General features: G+C 26.3%; 7 protein-coding genes across 7 annotated transcripts; 4 read left to right on the top strand and 3 right to left on the bottom strand.

Moving 5' to 3' along the window:
- Positions 1 to 547: 547 nt before the first annotated feature.
- On the top strand, positions 548 to 829 carry OCT59_029873 (uncharacterized protein; the record flags this gene model as incomplete). Its single annotated transcript, XM_025327011.2, has 1 exon — positions 548 to 829. One exon carries the CDS (start codon positions 548 to 550, stop codon positions 827 to 829), a length of 282 nt encoding a protein of 93 aa, XP_025173340.2.
- A 3,150-nt stretch (positions 830 to 3,979) lies between these two features.
- Positions 3,980 to 4,363, top strand: OCT59_029872 (uncharacterized protein; the record flags this gene model as incomplete). Its single annotated transcript, XM_066146272.1, has 1 exon — positions 3,980 to 4,363. One exon carries the CDS (start codon positions 3,980 to 3,982, stop codon positions 4,361 to 4,363), a length of 384 nt encoding a protein of 127 aa, XP_065994934.1.
- A 4,071-nt stretch (positions 4,364 to 8,434) lies between these two features.
- Positions 8,435 to 9,979, top strand: OCT59_029871 (uncharacterized protein; the record flags this gene model as incomplete). Its single annotated transcript, XM_066146270.1, has 4 exons — positions 8,435 to 8,908; positions 8,985 to 9,082; positions 9,165 to 9,440; positions 9,514 to 9,979. 4 exons carry the CDS (start codon positions 8,435 to 8,437, stop codon positions 9,977 to 9,979), a joined length of 1,314 nt encoding a protein of 437 aa, XP_065994933.1.
- Positions 9,980 to 13,119: 3,140 nt separating this feature from the next.
- On the bottom strand, positions 13,120 to 15,024 carry OCT59_029870 (uncharacterized protein; the record flags this gene model as incomplete). Its single annotated transcript, XM_025333333.2, has 2 exons — positions 13,120 to 14,933; positions 15,015 to 15,024. The coding sequence occupies 2 exons, from the start codon at positions 15,022 to 15,024 to the stop codon at positions 13,120 to 13,122; spliced, it is 1,824 nt and encodes a 607-aa protein (XP_025173338.1).
- A 359-nt stretch (positions 15,025 to 15,383) lies between these two features.
- Positions 15,384 to 16,490, bottom strand: OCT59_029869 (uncharacterized protein). The gene is made up of 2 exons (XM_025319616.2): positions 15,723 to 16,490; positions 15,384 to 15,627 (listed from the first exon to the last, which is right to left on the bottom strand). The coding sequence occupies exons 1-2, from the start codon at positions 16,215 to 16,217 to the stop codon at positions 15,550 to 15,552; spliced, it is 573 nt and encodes a 190-aa protein (XP_025173337.1). The 5' UTR covers positions 16,218 to 16,490; the 3' UTR covers positions 15,384 to 15,549.
- A 586-nt stretch (positions 16,491 to 17,076) lies between these two features.
- On the top strand, positions 17,077 to 17,958 carry OCT59_029868 (uncharacterized protein; the record flags this gene model as incomplete). The annotated part of the gene is made up of 2 exons (XM_025319615.2): positions 17,077 to 17,771; positions 17,847 to 17,958. The coding sequence occupies 2 exons, from the start codon at positions 17,077 to 17,079 to the stop codon at positions 17,956 to 17,958; spliced, it is 807 nt and encodes a 268-aa protein (XP_025173336.1).
- A 4,038-nt stretch (positions 17,959 to 21,996) lies between these two features.
- On the bottom strand, positions 21,997 to 23,954 carry OCT59_029867 (uncharacterized protein; the record flags this gene model as incomplete). The annotated part of the gene is made up of 1 exon (XM_066146269.1): positions 21,997 to 23,954. The coding sequence occupies exon 1, from the start codon at positions 23,884 to 23,886 to the stop codon at positions 21,997 to 21,999; it is 1,890 nt and encodes a 629-aa protein (XP_065994932.1). The 5' UTR covers positions 23,887 to 23,954.
- Between the last annotated feature and the right edge of the window lie 637 nt (positions 23,955 to 24,591).

Raw genomic sequence — 24,591 nt, 5'->3', positions numbered from 1 at the left:
GTAATCATCATCTTGATAGTATTGAGCATAATTTCAAAATTTAGTTGATTCTCGGTCAATTATATGGAAACCGTAAATATTATTTATTTTAATTATCAATTCGTAAAACTTGTTGACAAATAAAAAAAATAATAAAGATCTTTGAACGAATTTTCATATAATAATGTATATGTACATGATAACTTAAATAACAAGTACTGTATATAATAAATTAATGTTAATATTATAAATTCAATATGTTGGACGTATGTAAAAATAATTTAAATGGTTTCAAAAATGTGGGATACGTAAAGCGTTTAAACTAAGGGCTGAGATATATTTACTAAATTTTGGTCTTGTGAGATAAAATACAACAAAGAGAAATTATTTTGTAGATGGTTTACAGCCGAATTAGGATTAGCAGATATAAAAGAAAGATGTAATAGCAAGCATATAAAGAAACTGAAGGTACCGTGAAAATTTGGGATTTTATGCAAAAAGGGTTAAGTTTTCGCTTTTGGTACATTTCTTCAGATCAATGGTAAATTGGTAGTATTAGCAAATTTTCATGAGAAGAAAAAATGGCAAACTCGGCGGAAAAGCTATAGAGCTAGAAGGCCCTGAAGACGCTCAGATAATGAAACCGAATCATAAGCTGTTAAAGAAGTCGATAGAAAAGAAAACGTTACCAATTTCAGATGATCAATTAGCTGAGTGGAGTCTTTTACGAAAAGAATGGGAAGAAGCAAATAGTGAAAATTTATTAGAGAAAAAAGTTAATGAGTTTAATACCTTGAACGCGGGTTTGAGTCAAGACTTCAAAAAGATCAAGAAGTTAATAAAGACTTAAAGCAAGAAGCGCGTTAATGATGGGGACGAAAAAAAAAGAAGCCTTAATTATCGAAAAAAAATATAACTCATCTTTATTATTACTACTAATTTACTAAAATAAATAATAATTTTTACTATAACAAGATTCCTTATAATAGAGCTTTTTCCAAATTACCACGAATTTTCAGTCAATATAGTATTCAAATTAAACGATATTGTCATGAAATTGAAATCAATTTCATGTGATGTTATGGAAATCATAAACTTTTGTCTAATTTTGATAAACATTTACCTTCTTTGCGGCGAAAGAATTCTTCTTTCTTGTTCTGACTCTGGTACCTTATTACTTGCGTGAGCGGATATCCAAAGATTACGTTTCTTTCAAACATTAATCATATAAATGAAGGACTGAAGGTCTATCATATCAAGGACCATGTCATTAGGCGTTCTTAATGGTAAATTTATTAAAATAAATAATAGATCTATCGTAAATATTCCATAATAATATGTTAAATAATCCCTTATAAAAAAAAAATAAATAAATAAAATTCAAAGAACGAAATTCTGATAAACTTTATAAAAAAATTATTTTCACTAATTTTAAAATTGATAATAGTATTTTAAATCAGATTAATTACGAACCTGACCTGAACATTTAGTAAATGTTTCCTCATAATATGTATAGTCACAATTTTAATCACTAGTCAATGAAAAAAATAATGTTATTGATAATATAAAAAATTGTAATTTTTATTTGTAATTAATAGAAACATTAATTTTATAACGTGTAAAAATTTAGTTGGATATTTTTTAATAATCAAAAAATTTAATTTGCCGACCTTTATAATACACATCAAATTATTTGATCAAGTGTTTCGGCATGTTAAGTACAATGATTTGACATCATCTTCACGTCAGACATGAAATTATTGTATAAACAAGGGAGTTTAACATTAATTTCGGGGCAATATGGAAGACACTAGAACGATTTATCAAAGATAATGGTATAGATATTAATGTTTGTTAAAAGTCATTCATATTAAACGATATAGCTGATGGTCTATGCAAAACAGCACATTTAGACGAAAGCGATAATAATAAAAGTAAAGTCAATATTAAGAATGACTATACGTGGGAATATTTAGTATTTTGGAGAAATACTAACCAGTTAGCTGATTGGTTAGCGTTAAACGTTAATAGATCATATAGGGTTAAAATTACGGATGTTGAAATAGACTGGAAAGCGTCGATTAATATAATTATGAAAGAGTTTCAGGGTGATGTTTCTAGTTTGAATAATGATCTTACTGCCTATAATTTAAAAAATTATTTAGAAATTTTACCGACATTTACAATGTTAAATCAAAGAAATCTGGAACTCTATGAAAGTAGTAAATGTTGTCGATGCAATGTTATGATTGAAACGTGACACATGTATGGATTTGTAAAGAAAAGGATCCAACGATTAAACAGATAATCAATGAAGCATTTGATAAGTTGAAAGACAAATTAGATGAGAATAATTTTCGAATACCATTTAATTATCATGCCAAATTATTGCAGATATTGGATGATAGATCGTTCCTGATTTTAATGGAAGAATTTTTCATGAAACAGTTAAAGGTATCGTCAATAAAAAACTGTTTAGAAATCAACGATAATGTTTTCAAGGATGCTATACAAAAGTTCGTGGTCAATATAAGGAATTATGCCAGAATTTAAATTTAGAACGAATGATGTAAAGATGTTATCAAATGGAAAAAAAAGAAATGAAGATGAAAATGCTGGGAACAGGAACGATCATTAATTGGGTCATTTGGTACAAGTGAGAGAATTAAAAATAGGTTTAGTTATAATATTTTGAATAGATGGATAGGTTTTATAGTAGAATCAGGGATAGGTTTAATACAGTATGGTTTAATAACAATTTAACAGATCTATGGAATTTTCACAATGTAGTTACGCTTAGGAGCTCGCATTATGTTAGTGATTATTTTTTTTTAGATAGGTACTTTATTTAACGGATGTTCTTGAAACGTCTACATTGTAACATTGCGGCGGATTTATGAAATTTGGCAAAAACCCTGCTGCGCCCTCGGGAATTAAAATTGACTTACAGAAACATTAAGCTTTTTTCCTAAAAATGTCAAATATGACGCACCTTTAACACTGGAAAAATTGGTTAGACGCAAGATTTGGGGTACAAAAAAATTTTTTAGTTGACTGTTCACTAATAAATTTGGGAAATTTGGTGACAAAGATTGTCAAATATTTATTTAATTTGACATGACGGACAAATTTAGGGTATTTCATAAATCCGCCATGATTATAAATTATGATGTATAAATATTACAATATTAATCATTCTTTTCATATACTGATAAATTACTTTTTTTTGACAACAATGATTTATTCCCAAGTATATATACATCTCACCTTTTCAACCTTTTCTTAAACTTTTCTTCAAACTTTCTCTTAAAATTTCAAACTTTCTTAAATACAATCGATACGATATACTCGGAAACATTTAAATATTCTTAAAAGCTAAAACATCATCCAGTAAACACTTTTCTGCAACGTGTCCACTTACTATGTCAAATTATTTCATGACCACGCAAGTTCTAGGTATATTTATATTTTGTAGCAATGAAAATAAGTATTATGCTGTATAAAATAAAAAAAAACAGTGCGATTTATATTAGTTGAAAATTAAGTTTATTGTATCAACATTTTAAAATATGGGAAAGCAATAAAAAAAAAATTTTATGTAGATGTATTTTGTGTTTTAGGGTGTTTCAAAACCAAAATCAAGTGTCCAACGTTCATCCGGATCAAAAATTAAATTAGTATCCATGTCACATCTACAACTCACAGCAACACTCGGTTAGATCGAAGTTTACTTTCACTAAAAACAAGATTCTAATAAATAAATGTAGTTAGCTTTTAAAATGAAATGAAAAGAATGAAAAAAATTATCAACGTCTATAGCTTTGATAGGATCACATAAAATGACCACACAAGATCTTAGGCAAAAATGTAATACATTAAAGGAACAGTCAAAGTAATAAAGAAAGAAGGTTTTGCATTACTGGAAGGAGCTATAAATAATTTCTGTGAAGAAATAGGAAATCTAGAACATAATTTGACTATAAATAATTTATGTAAAGACATGGGAAATCTAGAAAATCATTTGAGGAATACGTATGAGACAATGGAAGAACAAAACGAACTCTCAAGTATAAAGTGGCGTCTGGTGGATTCTGGCATTGATCTCAAGAAGAACAATATAGAGTTGACACAAGAAGAACAGGAATGTATTAACAATTTAAAGAATTTACTAAATGATGTTGAGACGTCAACCAATGACTTGAAGTTATTGCAACAGGTAATGGATAAAAGTAATGTTAAATTCCAAAGTAACAATCAAACCTTAGAAGAAGCCAACATGAGACTTTATGATCCAGTTCCCAAAGACTCACAAGTTTATAAGCCTCCTTTACAGAAGACCCTTGGAGCGATTAGTAAATGGCACAAATCTACAAGCAAAACTTAGGAGAAGTCAAAATGAAACTTCACAAACTAGTTCCCGAAGACATAAAAAATTTATAATAGAAGGCTCTCAAAGCACTTGCAAATCTTAATAACCAAAGCTTAATTGCATTAAATATTATAATTATTAAAATTAAAAATTAGAGATTTATGTGCTTCTTCATACAAATAAAATGCTTTTTTTTATATTTGCAAAACTTATTTTTTTCTTATTTGCCAGAAAATTTTTTACAAAAGCTTGGGACTGTTCCCATGATACATAATGAAGTTTCGTATTATTCCTAAATCCCAATTCTTTTTCCTGCAAGATCGGTGATATTTTTTTTTATGTTTTTAGCATTGCCAACTGAAAAGCAAGAATGTAAGGAATGTAAATGGATTTTTCAATATGTGAAAAACGTGAATGAATTAGAATCTGGAATTAACTCGATTTATATTGGATTAATCGTACAGTCATGTGTAAGTTATGTGTAAGTTATGATTTACGTAAATTCGTTAAGTGAGATAGATTTTGATGATATTAGTATGCAATTTCACCTTTTATTTTAACAGTAGATTAATTATTTCATCCCCAACAGCGATCAATGAAATATTTTTCATATTATTTTATCAACATATGAAAGTTTTTTGCGGCAACTAACATATTAATTTTGTGTCTTAATATTCCACATGTAGAATTACGTGTATCACTCAATAACTCAATAAAAATAAAAGTTTCAATATTTAATAGTTATTGGATGGAGGAATAGGGATATCGGTCTTCTTATACATATTTTTTGCAAGAATTTCATATAACTTTTTCAATATGTTATACAAGTACACCAGTTTTACATGAAACTCTTGTAACAGACATCCAATCAATTAAAGAAACAAATTGCTACATGCAATACCTATCGGATATACATATATTGTTTAATGTAAAACTTGTCCATCCAAAAGAAAGAAAAGAACGTTATTATTCACAGGTAATGTTAAAATTTTGAAATGGAATTAAGAACATTTAGTAGTGCGTTAATTTTAGCCAAAATGATTGACATCAAGAGAGCAGATTATTCTATAATAACGTTAAAAAAAATTGATGATCTAACGACTGTATTAAATTATTGAAATGTTTTAAAAATTGAAAATTGGTACAGTTTGTTAATTTTTGTACATTTTGAAACAAAAGTATTTATGTCGTATTTATGTGATTATTACAAAGTTACATCTCTATATCATGTTAAGTTCAAATAATATAAATGTAAGCAAAATAATTCTTTAATTAGCAAATTCATAAAATGCTTCGAACGCCTTTAAATTTCTCAATTCATTTTAACGATTATTTCTGAAATTCATTTTACCATTTTAATCTTATAAGTTTACTATGTCCTTAAGCTTCCATTCATTCTTTTAACTGGATTGACTACGGGCCTATTATTATTAAACAATAATCCATGTCATATTAGTGTCTTTAAAGTCTACTTATCAAAGAAACAATGAAAATTGGATGAAACACCAAAAATGCAAATTATAGTGAAGGCCTCAGCGAACAAAATAATTAATCCGGTAATACGTAATATTTATAAATATCGTATAACTTAAGTCTTGGAAATGGATTCTGGCACCATTAAATCGGATGTATGGTAAATTTAAAGAAATATATATTACTAACAAGAATTCATGTTTAAAGGGGAGTTAGGACTATAAAATGTAAAATATATGAAATGTGATTTATTTTGAACTTGTTCATTTATGACATTCGAATTTATAATAAATATTTTTTAAATATAATTGAGTTAATAAATTTATAAATTAAATTGATAATTGAAAAATTTACAATAATTTATTATCTTTAATACACGCCAAAGAATGAGAAAAAAAAATCATTAAATAGATTATGAAGGGAAAAAAAATTTAAAAAAATCAGGTTTGCATTATATTTGATCGCTTATCTTACAAGCAATAACTTCAGTTTAGGCATTTACTATCGCTATCACATCGTAAGTAAGAATATTCGTATCGCTAAAACTTCAAATATAATAAATTGATGTCCGTTATGAAATTTTATCGTACTCTTTGTGGTCGAAATACTCATTTATTTAATTAATTTCTATCAAAAAAGAAGAATGGTTAATAAGGTTTATAAAAAAAAATGAATAAAAAAAATTCACTTTACTTTAAAGAAACCAAATGGCCATTCTAACTAGTTTCTATAAAAAAAAAATGGTTGGCAATATTCCTAAAAAGAAAACAGAAAAGATATGAAAAACTCCCATTTTAAAAAGGTTAAATGGCTGTTCTAACGGTTCCTAAAAAGAAGAAAAAGAAGGAACAATTAGTATTTCCAAAGAATGTAAAAAAAAGATAAAATAAATTTTCTGCACTTACCTAAAGGAAGCAAATTGGCCGTTCCAAATAAAAAATTGTATCAAGTTCCTAGTTAAGATCATCGCATTTTAATTGGCTGAAACATTTTGCCACAGTTTTGACATTTCGCATAGTTTAGACGTTTCGATATTGCCAAAACATTTCGTTATCAGATTAAACGTTACTAAGTAGAGTTTTGACATTTCGCAAAATTTCCGATAAGTTTCGCCTGGTAACATTAGCATGTATGTATGGTTATACCACGATTTCTGAATAACCTTTTTTCTGATATACCCTTTGCCCAACAATGATTGCCTGACAAGATACTGTATATTCCCAAATGAACATTTTACTGACATAACACATTACCCAATGGATATTATACCGACATGCTATTTTTCCTGATATGGCATTATCCTGACAATACATATCCCAACAGACATTTTTCCAACATGACATTTACATTAAAAAAGTTATTTAAAATAAAATATATGGAGAAAATTTTTATTTGTTTATTCATATATTTATTTAATAAAAATTTGCAATTTCATGTATACAGTATATTTCATTTCATAGTGCAAATTTTTAATAAAATAACTAGCAGCAACCCATTGCTTCCTTAGAAAAATATGATATTTTAGTTGCATTTATTAAATTGCATACTATATGGTTCATTTTGATTTTAAAAAATAGATAAGTGAAAAACTCTAAAAATCTGAAAATCCATAAATTTAGAAGTAGAGATAAAAAAAAGTATAAATAAAACAGGGGTCAAAAGAAATTTCTTTAATCACAGATGATCTGTTAATAATTAAAATTAAAGAATTATCTATCTAAAGCCAATCCCATAATCACATAATAAATTAAATTATTTTATCAACCAATTCCTAAAATTAAAAGATTGTTATTATTACCATTTCTGTAATCAAAGCCTCATGAAGTTTTAATTTTCGTAATACAAAATTTAATTATTTTCTAATAAAAGATACTGGTTTCCCTTTATGGAAATCTCTTATTAACGGATTTCATATGAATTCAATTAATCATTGTGGAAAAAATTAACTTTATATCAACAAAGCCAGCCATTGTATTAAATTATACTACAGCATTAAAATGTTCATCCGAGAATATGTCTTGTCGGGCAATCGTTGTCGAAAGGTTGGGAAAGTTGTCCAACATCGGTATGGATGTGCAACACATTTTTTGATCATCATTAAGATACAGTTTTTTTACTATAATTGATTCATAATGGTCTTTTTATTTTTATTAAACAGTAATAGTTAATTCATAATGGTCTAATCTTCGAAATATTTGATGAGCAAGTAAATTTCTTGTTAAGGAAAGGATAATAGCTTTTTTTGCTGTTAACTGATCGAAATATTTGATAAACATTAATGTTATGTGGTGAGCAATATTAAGGAAAAAATTTATTATAAAAGGGATGTTTTTACCGCATGGTTTTAAGGATTTTCTTTTTAAGATTATCCTAAAATTAATTATTCCCAGAATAAAGTAATTGTAATTAGTAATACCCCACAAACATTCATTCTTATTTAATTAGCTTTATGAAATTATTATTTGGTTTGATTTATTTTGTACAAATTAAATCTAATTAATTGAAAGAACGAAATAAACTATCAAATATGACTATCCCTAGAGAAAAACTTTATATAAATGAAGCCCTCAAAATGGATAATTTAATGTATCGATCATTAACTATAATATCAAGATGTTTTCAAAAAGAATCCTAAATATTTTACTTATTCTTAACTTACCCTATTTCATTATTTCAGCACCACTAACTTCAGATGATGCTACATGTCCAAATCTTAGTGGAACAAACGAACCACTCATAGATTATAACGTTGTGTTAAAAACAGATGCTACAAATTATGATTCTGTTGTAAAGAATCATTTTGAAATGTTAGAAAAATGTCTACAGAGAGAAAGACATAATGTTCATGAATTAGATTTTTCCTCCATTAAAGATAACAATAATGTGATTTTCGATTTCAGTGTAAAAGGAATGATTGCTGGATATACTACCAAATTTACCAAAAGTTTTGTTGAGAATTATTTGTCTAAACTTAATGATGTTGCAATAGTAAATGAAAATAAGGTTATTGAAGATCCATTTGAAAATGAAGTTTTTAAACAAGCGCCATTTGTACGAAGAGCCGAAAGACTTGCTGATAAAATGCCTGTAAGTATTGGACAATTTGAGAAACAATTTTTTTTTTTTTTAATGAAAAGTTTTTTTACACCTTTTTTTATTTTAGAATCTTGATCGTATTGATCAGGAAAATTTTCCTTTGGACTTGAAATATATATATCCTGATAGTGCTGGAGCGGGAGTTGATGTATTTGTAGTAGATTCGTGTGTATTAAAAATTACTATATGCAATGCAATTTTTTATGCATTGATTAACCGTAATAATAATTATTACTTTTTATTTTAGAGGAATTTTTCTTGAACATGAAGAGTTTCAAGGTAGACAAGGTAAAACCATAGTTGAAAAGACTTTTTGTAACAATCCAGCAGATGACAATGGACATGGAACAAATGTTGCCAGTCTTGTAGGAGGAAAAACTCTTGGAGTTGCAAGTAATGCAAATATAATTGGTGTCAAAATAACGGGAAACGATTGTCCATTAACTTCACAAAACATTATTAATGGAATCACTTATGTTATGCAACAAAAAGCAAATGATCCTGGAAGGAAAATAGTTTTAAAGTAAGTTAATATTAATATGAAATATACTGTAAAATATTTTATATATGCTGAATTTTTTTTTTAAAAAAAAAAGTTTGTCAGCGACTTCAACAGATTCTGCTGTTGGTGATGCAGCAAGTAAGGCAGTTGAAGCTGGAATTCATTTTGTTGTCGGAGCTGGCAATAGAAATCTAGATGCGTGTGGATTTTTCCCAGGTAAAGTTGAAACGGTGGTAACTGTCACTGCATCTAAGATCACCACTAATCAACAAGATTGGATCACTGATTGGTGCAACTGGGGAAAATGTGTTACTCTTTTTGCTCCGGGCGAAAATGTTCCAGTAGCTGGAATTGGAAATCCTAGTGAAATTAAATTGGAATCAGGAACAAGTCTTTCCGCTCCGCATGTTTCTGGTGCTATTGCTTTGATGCTAGCTAACGGTGATTTCACTCCTGAACAATCTAAAGCAGAACTCTTGAGAATTGCTTCTAAAGATAAAATTCAAGGCCTCAAATATCGCCCAACTGCTAATGTATTATTGCGTGTCCCTTCACCATAACCAACAATCATTGAATGATAAGGAAAAGAGTTATTATTTTATTTTTATTAAAATATTCATTTTTTAAATTCACTTACAAAATTTAAAAATATTAGTAATTAGTAATTTAATTTAAAAATACTTGTAATTACAAATAATTCAAATTGAAATTAAACAATTTAAATAAATCCAACTTTTTTGATCGTGTTGAATAATAGTAATTAGCCGTTTCCAAAATGATTGAATTTCATAATATCAGAGCTTCAACATAGTTTGAAGTTTATTTCATAGATACAGTGCAGATATCAGTCAACTGATGTTCTTTTCGCCCGTAGATGGGAACCGCTAAGCACAGGACATTTCGCCGAAGAGACGTTTCGCCGAAACTCCATTTCACGGTGAATGGACATTTTGCCGAAGCCATTTCGCCGAATGGAAAGAAGTCTTAGATTGGTGAATTTCATGATCAGAATCATTTGATTTTGAAGTTTTTGATTTCTGTTGATTTTTAATCAGTTTTTTTTTTAAAAAAAAATATACAGTATACTAGGAAACGGAAACCGTTGTGAGTCCGGAGCGAAAAATTTTGTATAAAAAATTTAAAAATTTTTATTTATTTGTACTTTTCAAGATTAGCTAAACAAGATAAAAAATGATTAAGTTTAAACTATGTTCCTACGAAGAAAATAAAATTAAAACATTAGGAACATCTCTTTAAAGTTAAAAATTAAAAAAAAAAATTTATTTAAAAAACCCTATCGAAAAAGTATCAAACAAATAAAAAATCTGCTCTTTCCAATTTACCTTTAAAAGTCCAGTGTGTACAAAATCCTGGCGCCCCTAGAAAAAAACAAGAAATGAAACGTTAGAAACGTTTCTTTAAACTCAAACAAATAAGAAAAGTCCCTCTTCCTTATTTACCTTTAAAAGTCTGCCATGTACAAAATCCCAGCATCCCTAGAAAAAAAAATAAAAATGAAACGTTAGAAACGTTTCTTTAAAGTCAAACAAATAAAAAAAACCCCGATTTACCTTTAAAGTCCGTATATTCAAAAAATCTGGAAACCCTAGAAAAAAATAAGAAATGAGACGTTAGAAACGTTTCTTTAAAGTCAAACAAATAAAAAAAACCCTCTCCTTTTCCCAATTTACCTTTAAAGTCCGGTATGTTCAAGAAATCCGGAAACCCTAGAAAAAAAATAAGAAATGAAACGTTAGAAACGTTTCTTTAAAGTCAAACAAATAAGAAAAGCCTTCTTCTCTATTTTACTTTAAAGACTGGCGTGTACAAAAAACCCAGCGTCCCTAGAAAAAAAAATAAAAAATGAAACGTTAGAAACGTTTCTTTAAAGTAAAACAAATAAAAAAAACCACCTCTTTCCAATTCAATGACACGCTCTGTGCGGACCAATCAAAAATGACGCGTGCGGACAAACGGACTTCGCCACGTGATCCAATATGTCGTTAAGGTTCATAAACATATATAGTCCTTCGCTTCGCTCCGGACAATAAATAAACATATTATATAAATATTTTGTGGATAACAAGCATTATATGTATTAGAATACTATAACACAAAATATAATTACTTTTTTCGTGAATATTTAAACTTTTTCAGGAAAATAAAGTTATTACGTAACAATTAATATCAGTTACTTGAATGTTAAAGTGATATTATCACAGAAAATAAGACACTTAAAAATAAAAAAGAATTTTTTGTTTAAACGTTTATTTAATTTTTATTTTTATTGCAAAAATAGGTGATGCGGCAGAAGAATGTAAAATAGAAACTAAAACATGAAAAATATTAAAGTACTCAATCAAGAATCGAAGATATTATTTAACGTCTAAGATTTATTTTATACATTTGTCATTTGTGTATATTCAAGTGCAAATCAGAATATCTATTAAGGTTCCTGATGTAATTTAATAAATAAATAAATAAATTTTATTTTCATTGCGCGATTAATATTTTTATAAAAGTGATAATCGCTATCATTTTCGGCGAAATGGCTTCGGCGAAATGGACGATTCGGTGAAATGGCTTTGGCCAAAGGGATGTTTCGCCGAAGGGACATTTCGCGAAATGGCTTCGGCGAAATGGACGATTCGGTGAAATGACTTCGGCGAAATGTCCCTTCGGCGAGACATCCCTTTGGCGAAATGGCTTCGGCGAAATGTCCCTTCGGCGGAACATCCCTTTGGCGAAATGGCTTCGGCGAAATGTCCCTTCGGCGAAACATCCCTTTGGCGAAATGGCTTTTGCGAGATGCGTTTCGGCGAAATGTACCGTAACCATTTTGTAGGACGCTTCAGAATTCTTTTTTTTGTAGGACATTTCAGATTTTCTTTTTTGTAGGTGACCAAAAAAAGCAAAAAAAGCGCCTAGGGATCGATCTTTTTGTAGAGCGTTTCGGATTTCCAAACTCTTTTCTGTAGGATGATTGTAACCAGGACGATTCGGGTTAACCGGACGATTCGATCTCTTTTTTCTAGAACGGTTTGGGTTTTTTTGTAGGACGATTCGATTTCATTCTTGTAGGGGCGCCAAGATAGTGTTCCAATCCGAGGATAACCGTTCGATCCGACTAGAAATCCTTCATCCGGAAATATCCGTACCGGAACATCTGGATAATCTTTACTTAATCGGTTTTTTTTATAAAAAAAAAAATTTTTAAGAAAAATCTTGTTTAGGATCTTAAATTTAGAAACGGTATGAAAATAATATTACTTTATTTTTTTAAAAACAAATGGTTTTATCGAGAAAACATCATAACATTTATTGAACATAAATATAATATTCGATAAAAATTTATTTATGGTTACGGGACATTTCGCCAAAAGCCATTTCATCGACATTTCAACGAAAAATTGGGCCAACATTATGAATAACTCATAAGCCAGAGATTATTTTTCGGTGAAATGACTTTCGACGTAATATCCGATACCATACGTTTCAATACTTCAAAATTAAGAACCGCCATTACACACCGATTTAAATGATTAAATCAAAAAAGTTAAATTATAAAAAAAGTGAATACAATCCAATAAAATCGTATAATCACGATACAAATAGTTTGATATATTATATAATATTTAAATATGTTGTATTAAAAAAAAATATACATCTTCAAACGCTGTCACCATTAATCCAATAATCCTCAATATTCCTCCCATTTATACCAATAAGAATTAAAATTCTTATTATAAGGTTTAATTTCGCTAACTTTTAATTCTTTTAATATATTATTACCATTACCACTACTACTATAATTATCGATAACATAATTTAATTCATCATTTAACCACCTTTGAAAATTTTCAATATGATCCCTATTAAAAAAATCCTTTTGAAATCTAATCTCTCTTAAAGAAGTAAAATCATTAATAATAACATGATCCACCATAATTTTCAAATAATCTTTATGATTTTCAAAAATATTATGAAAAGCAATAGTAATAAAATTAGAATTAGATTTCATTAATAAAAATTCAAATTCTTTTGAAGTTAAAAAAAAATTAATATCTAAATAAATTAAAGAAGTAGGAAGGGATTCAGCTAATTTAATAATATTATCTAAAGATAATTTAAAATATTTTGAAGCATTTAAAAATAAATATTTTAAAGATAAATTTTTTAATAAATTACTAAAAATTTCCAATAAATCATTAGAAATATTTAAAGAAAGATGAGTAATATTTGGATTAAAATTTTTTAAAGTAATAAGAACGGGAATAGGAACTTTATATAAAGTAGAAGAAAAAATTTTTAAATTTCTACCAATTAATTTAAGAAAATAAATTAAAGTAGGAATATTTGTATCATTAAAATTATAATAAAAATTTTTAACGTTAAGATTAAAATCAGGATTAGGTAAAGTACTAAGATTTAAATTATGTTCAAAATCATCACCTTTAGTACTTTGAAATAAATCCAAAGTAATTAAATTTCTACAAGTATTTAAAAATTTAATTAATAAAATTACGTCAGATAAACCTTCAAAACGTAAATAAGTTAAAGAATTATTATGATCTTCTAAAGCAGAATAAAATTTCGAAGAATCCCCCCAAAAATTACTTAAAGATAAATATTCTAAATTTTTTTGAGCTTGAATTAATTTAATTATTGAATCATCAATATCAGAATATTCATATCTATTATTTTTATAAATATGAATAGATAAATGTTGAATATTATAAGTATATTCAGATAAATTATTAAATAAATTATTCCATGATAAATAATATTCCTCAATTATATTAAAATTTTGAAATTTGAATTCATTTAATTTATGTAATACTGATTCAATTCCATTATATGAAGTAATATCAGTATATTTGATATCATTATTATTTTGATAATTGATTAATTTAAATCCATTAGAATATTTACAAAATAAATTTCCCAATAATCTTGCAAGTAAATGAATTTTTTGTTCCAATTTATTTGGATCATAAACTTTCTTATTATTATTATTATTAAATATCCATAATTTTATTGCATAAATAAAATTATTTATATCAAAATATTGAATATATTTTGGATATTCAAATAATAATTTATTATTATTACTGTTACTGTTATTAATATTATCTGGTACTTTAATATCTTGAGCTCTTAATAATTCTTTTTCTTCTACTGCTAAAAAACTAATATAAATTTTTAATAATTTTAAACCAAAATCTTTTGGATATCCATATTCAAATGGTCGACGCCATAATAACGGTATCGATAATCTACACCAATGTCGATTTACTAAAGCACATGAGAATAAAGTATTTCTATCATTATCCATTGAATCTAAAATTTCTTCAAAACAATTTGATGGAAGTTTTTGCATAATATGATTTTGAGATTCTGAAAATTCTGAAAATTCTTTAAATTCAAATCCTTGAAATTTATTATTAATATTAACATCTTCATGTTTAAAACTCTTTATCCTATGTTTTATAAGTTGAACTGGAGATTTTGTATCTAAAAAAGATATAATAAAAAGTTGTTATTATAAAGTTATTATATATTTTAAAGAAAAACGAAGAAAAAAACACAACTTACTTAAGAACATGTTTAAATTTGTTTATCATAACCAATTTTTTTGTAATTAAAAAAAAAAAGGCGGGTAGATCAATTCCTTTTTTAAATTATTTGAGGTCAGTATGTTGTCATTCAACCAATTAATCAATTAATCAAATTTAAAAAAATTACGAGTATTTAAAGAATTCTCGTGTAACAATTATCCTCTGATTCACGGCTTCTTTGTTCCGATAATCATTGATAAGTAAGGTAAATCTTGATTACGTAATTATGTAACACAAATTATTAATTTTTTTAATCTTTACCATATTTATTTAATTGCGGTGAATATTTTTAGCGGGATCATTTTCTTGGCAAAATTGATGTGCATTATAATAATAATAATAATATACAGTAATAAAAATATTTTTATTTTCTGCGGCAAATCGTTTATTTTTATATTATGAAACCTTTTGATTTTTTCATACTTAATTATATACAAAAATTTGTTGCATAAAAATGTTATTAAAATGTTGTTTTTCTTGAAATTTAAACCAATAATAAAAGTAAATTTATTTTAGTCATCATCGTCGTCCATAGCATCATCGCCTAGAATATTCGATAATGTATCAGGTTTGCTCACAACCTCGGTACACTAAAAAGAAAGAAATAGAAGAAATTGTTATATATATATATATATATGTATGTATATATGCTTTGTTTATATCCCCAAATTTATTCTATACTTACGGAAATTTTTTTCCAAACTTCTCTCTGTTTTATATTTGCTTGATTTTCATAAGCGACAATGGCAATATCAACATTAGGTCCCCAATACCAAGATAACATTGTAGATTTAATCATTTTATTCATACCACCTCTTTCATTAATTAAACCTTTTCTTCTAGGTACAAAACTATCTGTAACATCAATTTGATAAAATACGTTATCCGTTAAATCCTTACATGTGGATTTCATAAATGCTATGAATTTATATGTATAATTAGGTGGTAACCATCTTTGTCTAACTAATCCTCTTTCAAATAATCCTTTTATTTGCGTTCCACTTTTATGTAAATCATCGTAAAGGATGAAATGACCCGATAATGATTCGGAATCAAACGTTATTGTTGCTGTTTCATCGTTAGGAATATTCCAACGTTGTTTACATCTTCTTTTTGATAATACTACCGATGGTATTAATAATAAATGTATTATTAAGATGAATAATTTCAAAAATTTCATTTTTTTTTTAATGATCTTTTAAAAAAAAATAAAAAAAAAATTAAATATTTTTTTTTTCAATCCTTATTTATAAGTATTTTACAAATATAAAAAAAAATTACCAAATTTATATAAACACAAAAATTTAAATTTTTTTTTTTTCTCGTTATAAAAATAAAAATAATTTCATTTAAAAAATCATAAAATAAAAAGAAATATAAACATTTTAATAATGTCAATTAATTAAGTAAAAGGAAAAATAATTAATCATGAAACTAAATTTTTTTCTCCTTCATAGAAAAAAAAAAAAAAAAATAATCTTTTTAGGGTTTAGGCATAATATAAATAACTCAATTTTGTCGTACAAATTTTTTTAGGTTTAACAAAAATGTAAATTTTTAGTAATGATCATACAAATATATTTTAATTAACTAAATTTGTGTAAGTGCTTATCAAGGAACTTTATGTACATCAGATACATCAAATAAATCAGATGACTAAAATATCAACAGCCCAAGTGATGCAGGTTAGTAACTGTAGATAAACAATATTGTAGCCCCTCCTTTCACGACGCATCTATAATTGCACCATGCTACACACATGACTCATACGTACTTAAAATGTGAGACTCTATTTTAATCAATTGAAGATAATCCTCTGGTAAATATTCATTGTCATGTGTAACAAAATTTTTTTTATCAATCCACAATTTCAGCGTTAGAAAAATCATCGATTTCCGTAATACAAATCCACATGATCACTAATTTTTTTATATATTAGTAAATATAACAAGATTCTTTCCTTAAAAAAAAAAAAAAATTTCTTTCTCCTCTATTTTTTCTTTTTTTTTTTTATTTCCTATTTTTTATGTGAAAGGATAATGCCATTAACTGAAAGAAGTCCACTTATTCCATTTAACTATGATGAGGAAGAAGAAATAAGTCTTATACAAAAAACTCTTACTTTAGTTTGTTTCGTGATCGCTTTATTAATAGTTGTATTAATTTTTATAACTCCACATAATAATTCTGAAAGTGGTTTACCAAGTGATATTTCAAATGTACCTTATCATTATATGTTAAGTCACAAAAGTTATATACATTTTGGTTATTTAATCGAAACTTTACCAATAGAATATAATGATGATGAACAATCTGAATTTGTTTTATTGGCAGAAATTGTTTCATTATCATCTTGGACACTTGGGAATTATGAAGTTCATGAAGTTCGTAAAAATATATCTACTGAAGAATTTTTTCCTGTAAAAACTGTTGATTCTTCTCTAAGTTTTTGGATGAACGACGTTTATATTTCTTTTAATAAAAATCCTTTCAAAAATTATACGGATTTAGATGGTTTGATAATTCCTGAATTATGTAATTATAAAATTACTTGGAATTGGCTTTTTAATGGACATTTATATAGAAAGTGTGAACTTGCAAATGAAGAATCATACTCTCTTATATCTGATATTGTTGGATCTACTTCTTGGGGATTAAGATTTAAAAATCCTGATGGTGATGATGTTTACGCTAAAACTTCTGTAACTGATTATTGGTGGAATATGCACAGAAGGTACGTTTTATTTAAAAAAAAAATTATTTTAATCATTAGAAACTTTATTAAGTTCAATTTAATTTAAAAATTTAGGGATGTTGATGTTAGTCCTTCAGCTCCATTTCCTCCAGTAATACCCGCTATTTATTCTGCTTATTATGATACGATTCAACGTAATCGTGAAAATAATAACAGAAGGAATTAAATCAAAAAACCTTAAATGGTTTATAAATTATTATATTCCTTCCCCTACCCCCCTACCCCCCCCCCCTCTCCCCCTCTCCCTCCCCTCTCCCTCCTAAAAAAGATGTCGGGATCTAGTGATCTGTTGTGACGGAATTATGAATTCCGTAATGTGTAAAAATGAGAAACATTTATTTATTTAATATATAACTTTATATCAATTTATCAACATATCAAAATGAGATTTAGGTTATATATGTAATTAATCATTAAAATTCAATTATTGTAATATAATAAAATTATAAAATTATAAAATTATAAAATTCTTTAAATAAAATCGGATCAAAAACCGTTCTAAATCACTTGGTCTAAATGTACTGACCAGGTTAATAACGATTAACGACCTGCTCAATAAATCTAGTTGTTACAATACATCGAAAAAAAGAATCGGAATTTCAATTTTTTTTAATCACAATTACCAGTCCACGGCCCAATTCTTTTGCTAAATTTTACGTTCTATTTATTTTTTTTATTTTATTTTATTTTTTTTAAAAAAAACTGCAGGTAAAGCTTATTTTATTTTATTTTATTTTTTTTTTAAAAAAAAACTACAGGTAAAGCTTATTTATTTTTTAAAAAAAAACTACAGGTAAAAGCTTGATATTTAAAAGCAAATTTTTATTAAATTACAACCCCCCCTGAATATCGTACCGCAATGTACAAGATACCTGGTATTGTACCATCTAATACAGCAATACTAGAAGGATTTAATATATTTAATATATGAAAAGATTTATAATAACCATTAAATATGCAAATTTTTTAAATCTACTTACTACTTGTTTCATGTTTCATACTAACAGTCGATACTTTACATGGGGGTATTCTCAAAGAAGTACAGTACGGTACGGTAAATACGCTTAATACGCTTAACGGGTTTCCTGATCTTCATCTGGCGTCTTTCTTGTCTGTGAGATTTCGATCATCATTGATGCCATGATGGTTTATACAAGTATTTGTTTCAGATAATTCGGCATTTGGGTGGCGTAATGATGAAATTTATTACACCAAATTGTTTGTTCAAAAGATTCATATTAAAATAGTATTACGGTATTACACCGGTGTAATGTTGAATCGGTGTAATGTGTCGTAATATTTCGATATGGCTTGAACCTGATGGTTGATCCAAGTTTTGGATTAGTTGATAGTGATGTTTAGTGTAGTACAGTACGTTATTGATATAGTATTGATATAATAAATGCTAACCAGTAACGCTTCCTATATATATAATAATCATTGAATGATTTCGTTTTGGTCACCATCACATTTTAGTCTTATTAATCCCTTATACTTTAATGTCAATAATTTCGATCGATCATACCGCTTAAAAAAAAAAGGAAAAGAAAATAAAATTATTTTACGATTAACAAATAATAAAAATAAAGTTGTATTAATTTCGACTTTAAATAGAATTAGCAAATAATAAAATAAATTGTATTAATTTCGACTTACATAACAAAAAATATCCATATTTTCATCCTTTTCCATAAAATTTATTGAAATTCTAAGAAGTAATTAATGATTTTAAACGGAATTTTCTATTTCATCTTTCGTTTCATTCAAATTTATACTTTTCTAAATAATTAATATTTGAAAGAAAATATACGAGAAAATATTCATTCATATAATGTTGATTAAAAATACTCACTTAAATTAGATTCACAATATTCCTAAATAGTATTCCAACTGCATTTTCGGTGAACCGATCAGACCCCAACCAAATTCTCCATACAGAAATTTATTTGGATACTGCATGCAGCTCTATAACAACTCAAAAATAGATGTGCGCCAAAAAAAAAAAATGTTTATAAAAAAATATTTGTAACAAAGTTTTTCGCCACAATAATGTGAATTTTTAATTCATCCGGAAATGAAAGAGTATGTATGATCCATAAATATATTCATTTAAGAAAAAAAAAATTTTAAGATATTTTTAAATGAAAACTTTATCATTAATATAATAAGAGATGAGGTCGTGTGGGAATAAATTTTTTTTCTTCGCGCATATTACACATAACCGCGTTTTTTATTAAATGCATGTCATATGTCATTAATGATTTTAATATCATTTAAATAATGATTTATTATTATTATTATTATTTTGGTTGTATTTTGATTTCCTTAAATGTATATTGTATTATATTGTATTACACCATTAAAATTTCTAAATTTCTATCAAAAAAAAAAAAAAAAGTAAAATATTTATAGCTTTTTATTGTTCTATTAACAAATTGCCTTTTGGTATTTCTACGATTAAGTTTTTTCCGTCAGTTTACTTAATCGTCAGAATGGTGTAATATGGTGTGCGTTTCACCACTTAACTATTTTGTGGCGAAAAATTATTTAACTATATCACGTGAGACGACTTTTGATACCAAATAAGTTCAACCTTTTTAACCTTTTTATTACTAGCATCTTTTTGATTGATTATTATCAAGAACTTTGGACCCCGATTAACGCCAAAATTAGGTACCATGCCTTAAAAAGTATTATCATTTGTTAAAATTTTTTCCTGAATTATTAGAAAAATGTCACGTATTTTATTCTATATCACGTGATTAAAATGGTATTCGAAGATTTGTGAATACAGATTTTTAATTTTTTTTTTAAATCCTTTAACTGTAGCGTAGTTCTACCGTTTTAGTAGTTTAAATTGAAGGGTGAGGTCCTGTCCTGGGTGGGTTTTATATCTTACAGGGTTGGGATTGGTATCCGAGTATCTTATACTAGAATAGTTCTTCTTTACTTCTTTGTATCTAAATACCTATCAATGTATAGATATCTGATCACTCCTCTTTATGAAATAAAATAAATTAATTTTTTTTTAAAAAAAAAGAGCATAAGAATGATTTGATCGGTAATAAATCATGCATGCGTAGGAATTGAATGCGTGCAGATATTGCTGTTTGTCATTGACCGTTGATCGAACTCGTTGTGGTAGTTGGTGACGTCCACGGCAAAATTCATTGATATAAATAAGCATATACAACTAAATTAATTTTGTAAATTTCGATCGTTACATATATAAGTTGCATGCGTAGGAAACGAATGCGTGCAAATATAGCACCTACGTTTGTCGAACTCTCGTCGTGGTCGTTGGTGGCATCCACGACAAAATTCATGATATAAGCATACACAACCAAAGTAATTTTTTAATAATACAATAAGTAACAAATAAATTTTGATCGTTACATATATAATTTGCATGCGTAGGCAATGGATGCGTGCAAATATAATACCTACGTTTGTTGATCCCCGTCGTGGTCGTTGGTGCGTCCACAACATTCATTGATATAACATATACAACTAAATTAATTTTTTTAATAATACAATAAGTAACAAATAAATTTTGATCGTTACATATATAATTTGCATGCGTAAGCAATGGATGCGTGCAAATGTAACACCTACGTTTGTTGATCCCCGTCGTGGCCGTTGGTAGCGTCCACGACATAAGCATATACAACCTAAAGTAATTTTTTTAATAAAATAATAATGCAATAAGTAACAAATAAATTTTGATCGTTATATAAAATAATTGCATGCGTAGGAAATGGATACGTACAAATATAGCACCTACGTCGATCGACGTCCACGACATATATATATATAAGCATATACAAAGTATTTTTTTTTATTTAAATTTTTTAAATTGCAAATAATTTAAATACATGAATATCGACATTTATTTACAGTATAGTAATACTATAATATGATGATAATAAATAAAATAAAAATACATTTTGATACATTGATTGATGATTAATGGATGAAGTGAAAAAAAAAAATGACTGAAAAAACTAAATACAAATAATCTTTTTTATACATAAAATAAATTTTTTTTTTTTTTCTCTACCAAATCACTAATGATCTTTATAATCACTCAATTTTCTTTCAAAAACTTTATCTATATAGTATATATATATAAAAAAAATTAATTAAGAAAAATCGAAAATCGAAGAAAAAAAAAAAAAATTAAAATCAGATCGTTTACGATCGTTTACTTACCATGATAACTAAAAATATGATTTTTTACTTCACTTATAATAAAAGGATTCTTATTATTATCAAAAGATTCTTTCTTTTCTTTTCTTTTCTCTTTTAAAATACTTTGTCTAGCATCTTTTAAATGTTTAGAAACAGTCTTTTTAAATTCTTCATCATCACAACTTGTTACACTACTTGATCTTCTATTCCTTCTACTATTATTAAGTGATCTATTCCAATTAAATCTAACATCTTTTAAACGATTATTTTGTACTAAAGAATAATGATATAATATTTTTAAATAATCCATATAATAATCAGATACATTATATAACCATAAAGATTTAATATTTGGACGAGATCTATTTAATAAAATATCCAAATAATCAGGAGTGATATGACATTTTAAATAAAGATTTTCTAAAGTATAAGGTAAAGATGAAGCTAATTTATAAATTTCAGCATCCATATATTCACGAGAACTTGAATAAGAAATTTCTAAATATAATTGACGTAAAGGAAAGACAGGTAAAATATTTAATAAAGAAGTAAAATCAATATGAGAAAAATTATGAGAAATATTTAAAGATGATATATTTGTACAAAAAGTTGAAATTATTCTCATAATATTAAAAGTAATTAATTTTGTTGTTAATGTTTTTAAATTTAAATTTGTCATTTCAAGTAAACAAATTAATAAAGTTTCAGATCTTTGATCATTAAAATTAAAATAAAGATGATCAATTTGAAGTTTTGTTGTATGAGATAAAGAAAAATTCTTGGTAAGATCTGAATAATGAAATTTATAATCATCATCAGATTTATTCCAACTTTGTTCTAATTCCAAAGTTTTTAATACTTTACAAGATGAAATTAATTTAAGTAAACAAGACATATCATTAATACCTTTAATATGTAAATAATTTAAATAATGAGTATGTCTAAAAATTGAATTATAAATCATTGGGGAACAATAACTAATTGATAAATTTTCCAATCTTTTTTGATTTGATAATAATTTTGATATAGAATAATCGATTTCCAAATAATCATCTTTTTCCTCCTTTCTAACATCCAAAGAAATACTTTTTAAATCACTACAATTTAATATAATAATATTAAAAAAATTAAGAAATTCATCTAAATTTGATTTATTAACTTTATGAGGATTCCTATATTCTAATTGGGTAAGATTATTAAAACAACCAAAAGAATTTTGAGGAATTAATTTATATAAAGAAATAAAATCAAAATTATCATAAATCTTTGCACGAAAATAATTAAATGTTTTAAAACCATTTAAATCATTTCCTTTAAATAAAACTTTTCCAAGTAATTGAGTAACTAAACGAGATTTCCCAAATTCTGTACAAGTATTTGGATATCTTACGACCCATCTATGAACTGATTTAATAAAATTATCATAATCAAATAATTTTATTAATTGTGGATAATTAAATTTAATGAATCTATCATTAATATTTTTCATCTCTACAAATTTTAATTGTTGATCAATTAAAACATTTTTATCTTGTTCCGAAAGGAATAATATTAATGTACTAATTAATGTACAATTTTGTTCATCACTTAGAACAAAATGAAAAGGACGACGCCATAATTTTGGAATTACAAGTGCGCTCCATAATTTATTCACTCTTGCGCAATTAAATAATGTTGAAATTTTAATATTATAATTTAAGATATCATTTGAATTTTCTTCTGAAATGTTTGTAATATGAGAAAAAATCCGTTCAAGACAATCTATTGGAATATCTTGTATAGTTATTGAGTTACTAGGAATGTAATTAGGTATCGATCTTTTATCTTTAGAACCACTTATTCTTAAAGTTAAAGATTTTCTAAAGATTTTGCTTTTACGTTTTATTTCCGTTACGATTCTCATTTTGGTTTTACAATATGTTTTTAATAGAAGAAAGGAAAATTTTTATACAAAAAAAAATTATTATTTTTATTATAGAGAGAGAGAAGGGGGAAAAAAAAGGTGGAGCACGTTTTTATATATACGTTATAAATTTCCTTACTAATATTTATATAGGGTACTTTATTTTTGCGGCGTATGAGAGGGACACCTTCATGTACTTATTCGATCATAATGAACGATGGTCAAGCGAACACAACATCAAAATATCAAATAATCAGGTTTTATTTATGATAAATTAGGAAATTGATTTTTTAAATTAGAAAAATCGTCACATTTTTTTTAAATGTCCATTTTAAAAATAAATTTACCTTAATTTTATATAAATTTCTATAAAGGTTAAAATGATTCCTTTTTTCTGAACAAACCACGCGGAAATTTTAAATCTTTACTTTATTTATTTTATCCGCTAACAAAATAAAGTAATGATTGTAGTAATAAAGTTAAGAATGTTTATATTTTAGTTAATTAAATGAATGTATTTGTTATACAATTATACAAACAAATATGCGTTTTAAGTTAAATAAAGAGTAAGAGTTGTTTATTAGGAATGTTAATTCCGGTCAAATTTTATGATTTTTTAGCCTCACATACCATATTAATTTATTCATTTTATATGTAATACATATTAATCATTTTACATTTTGTTACATGTAATACATATTATAT

Source organism: Rhizophagus irregularis, chromosome 9, assembly GCF_026210795.1.
Source record: "Rhizophagus irregularis chromosome 9, complete sequence".
Classification (NCBI taxonomy): Eukaryota; Fungi; Glomeromycota; class Glomeromycetes; order Glomerales; family Glomeraceae; genus Rhizophagus; species Rhizophagus irregularis.
This window is presented reverse-complemented; position numbering and strand designations above follow the sequence as displayed.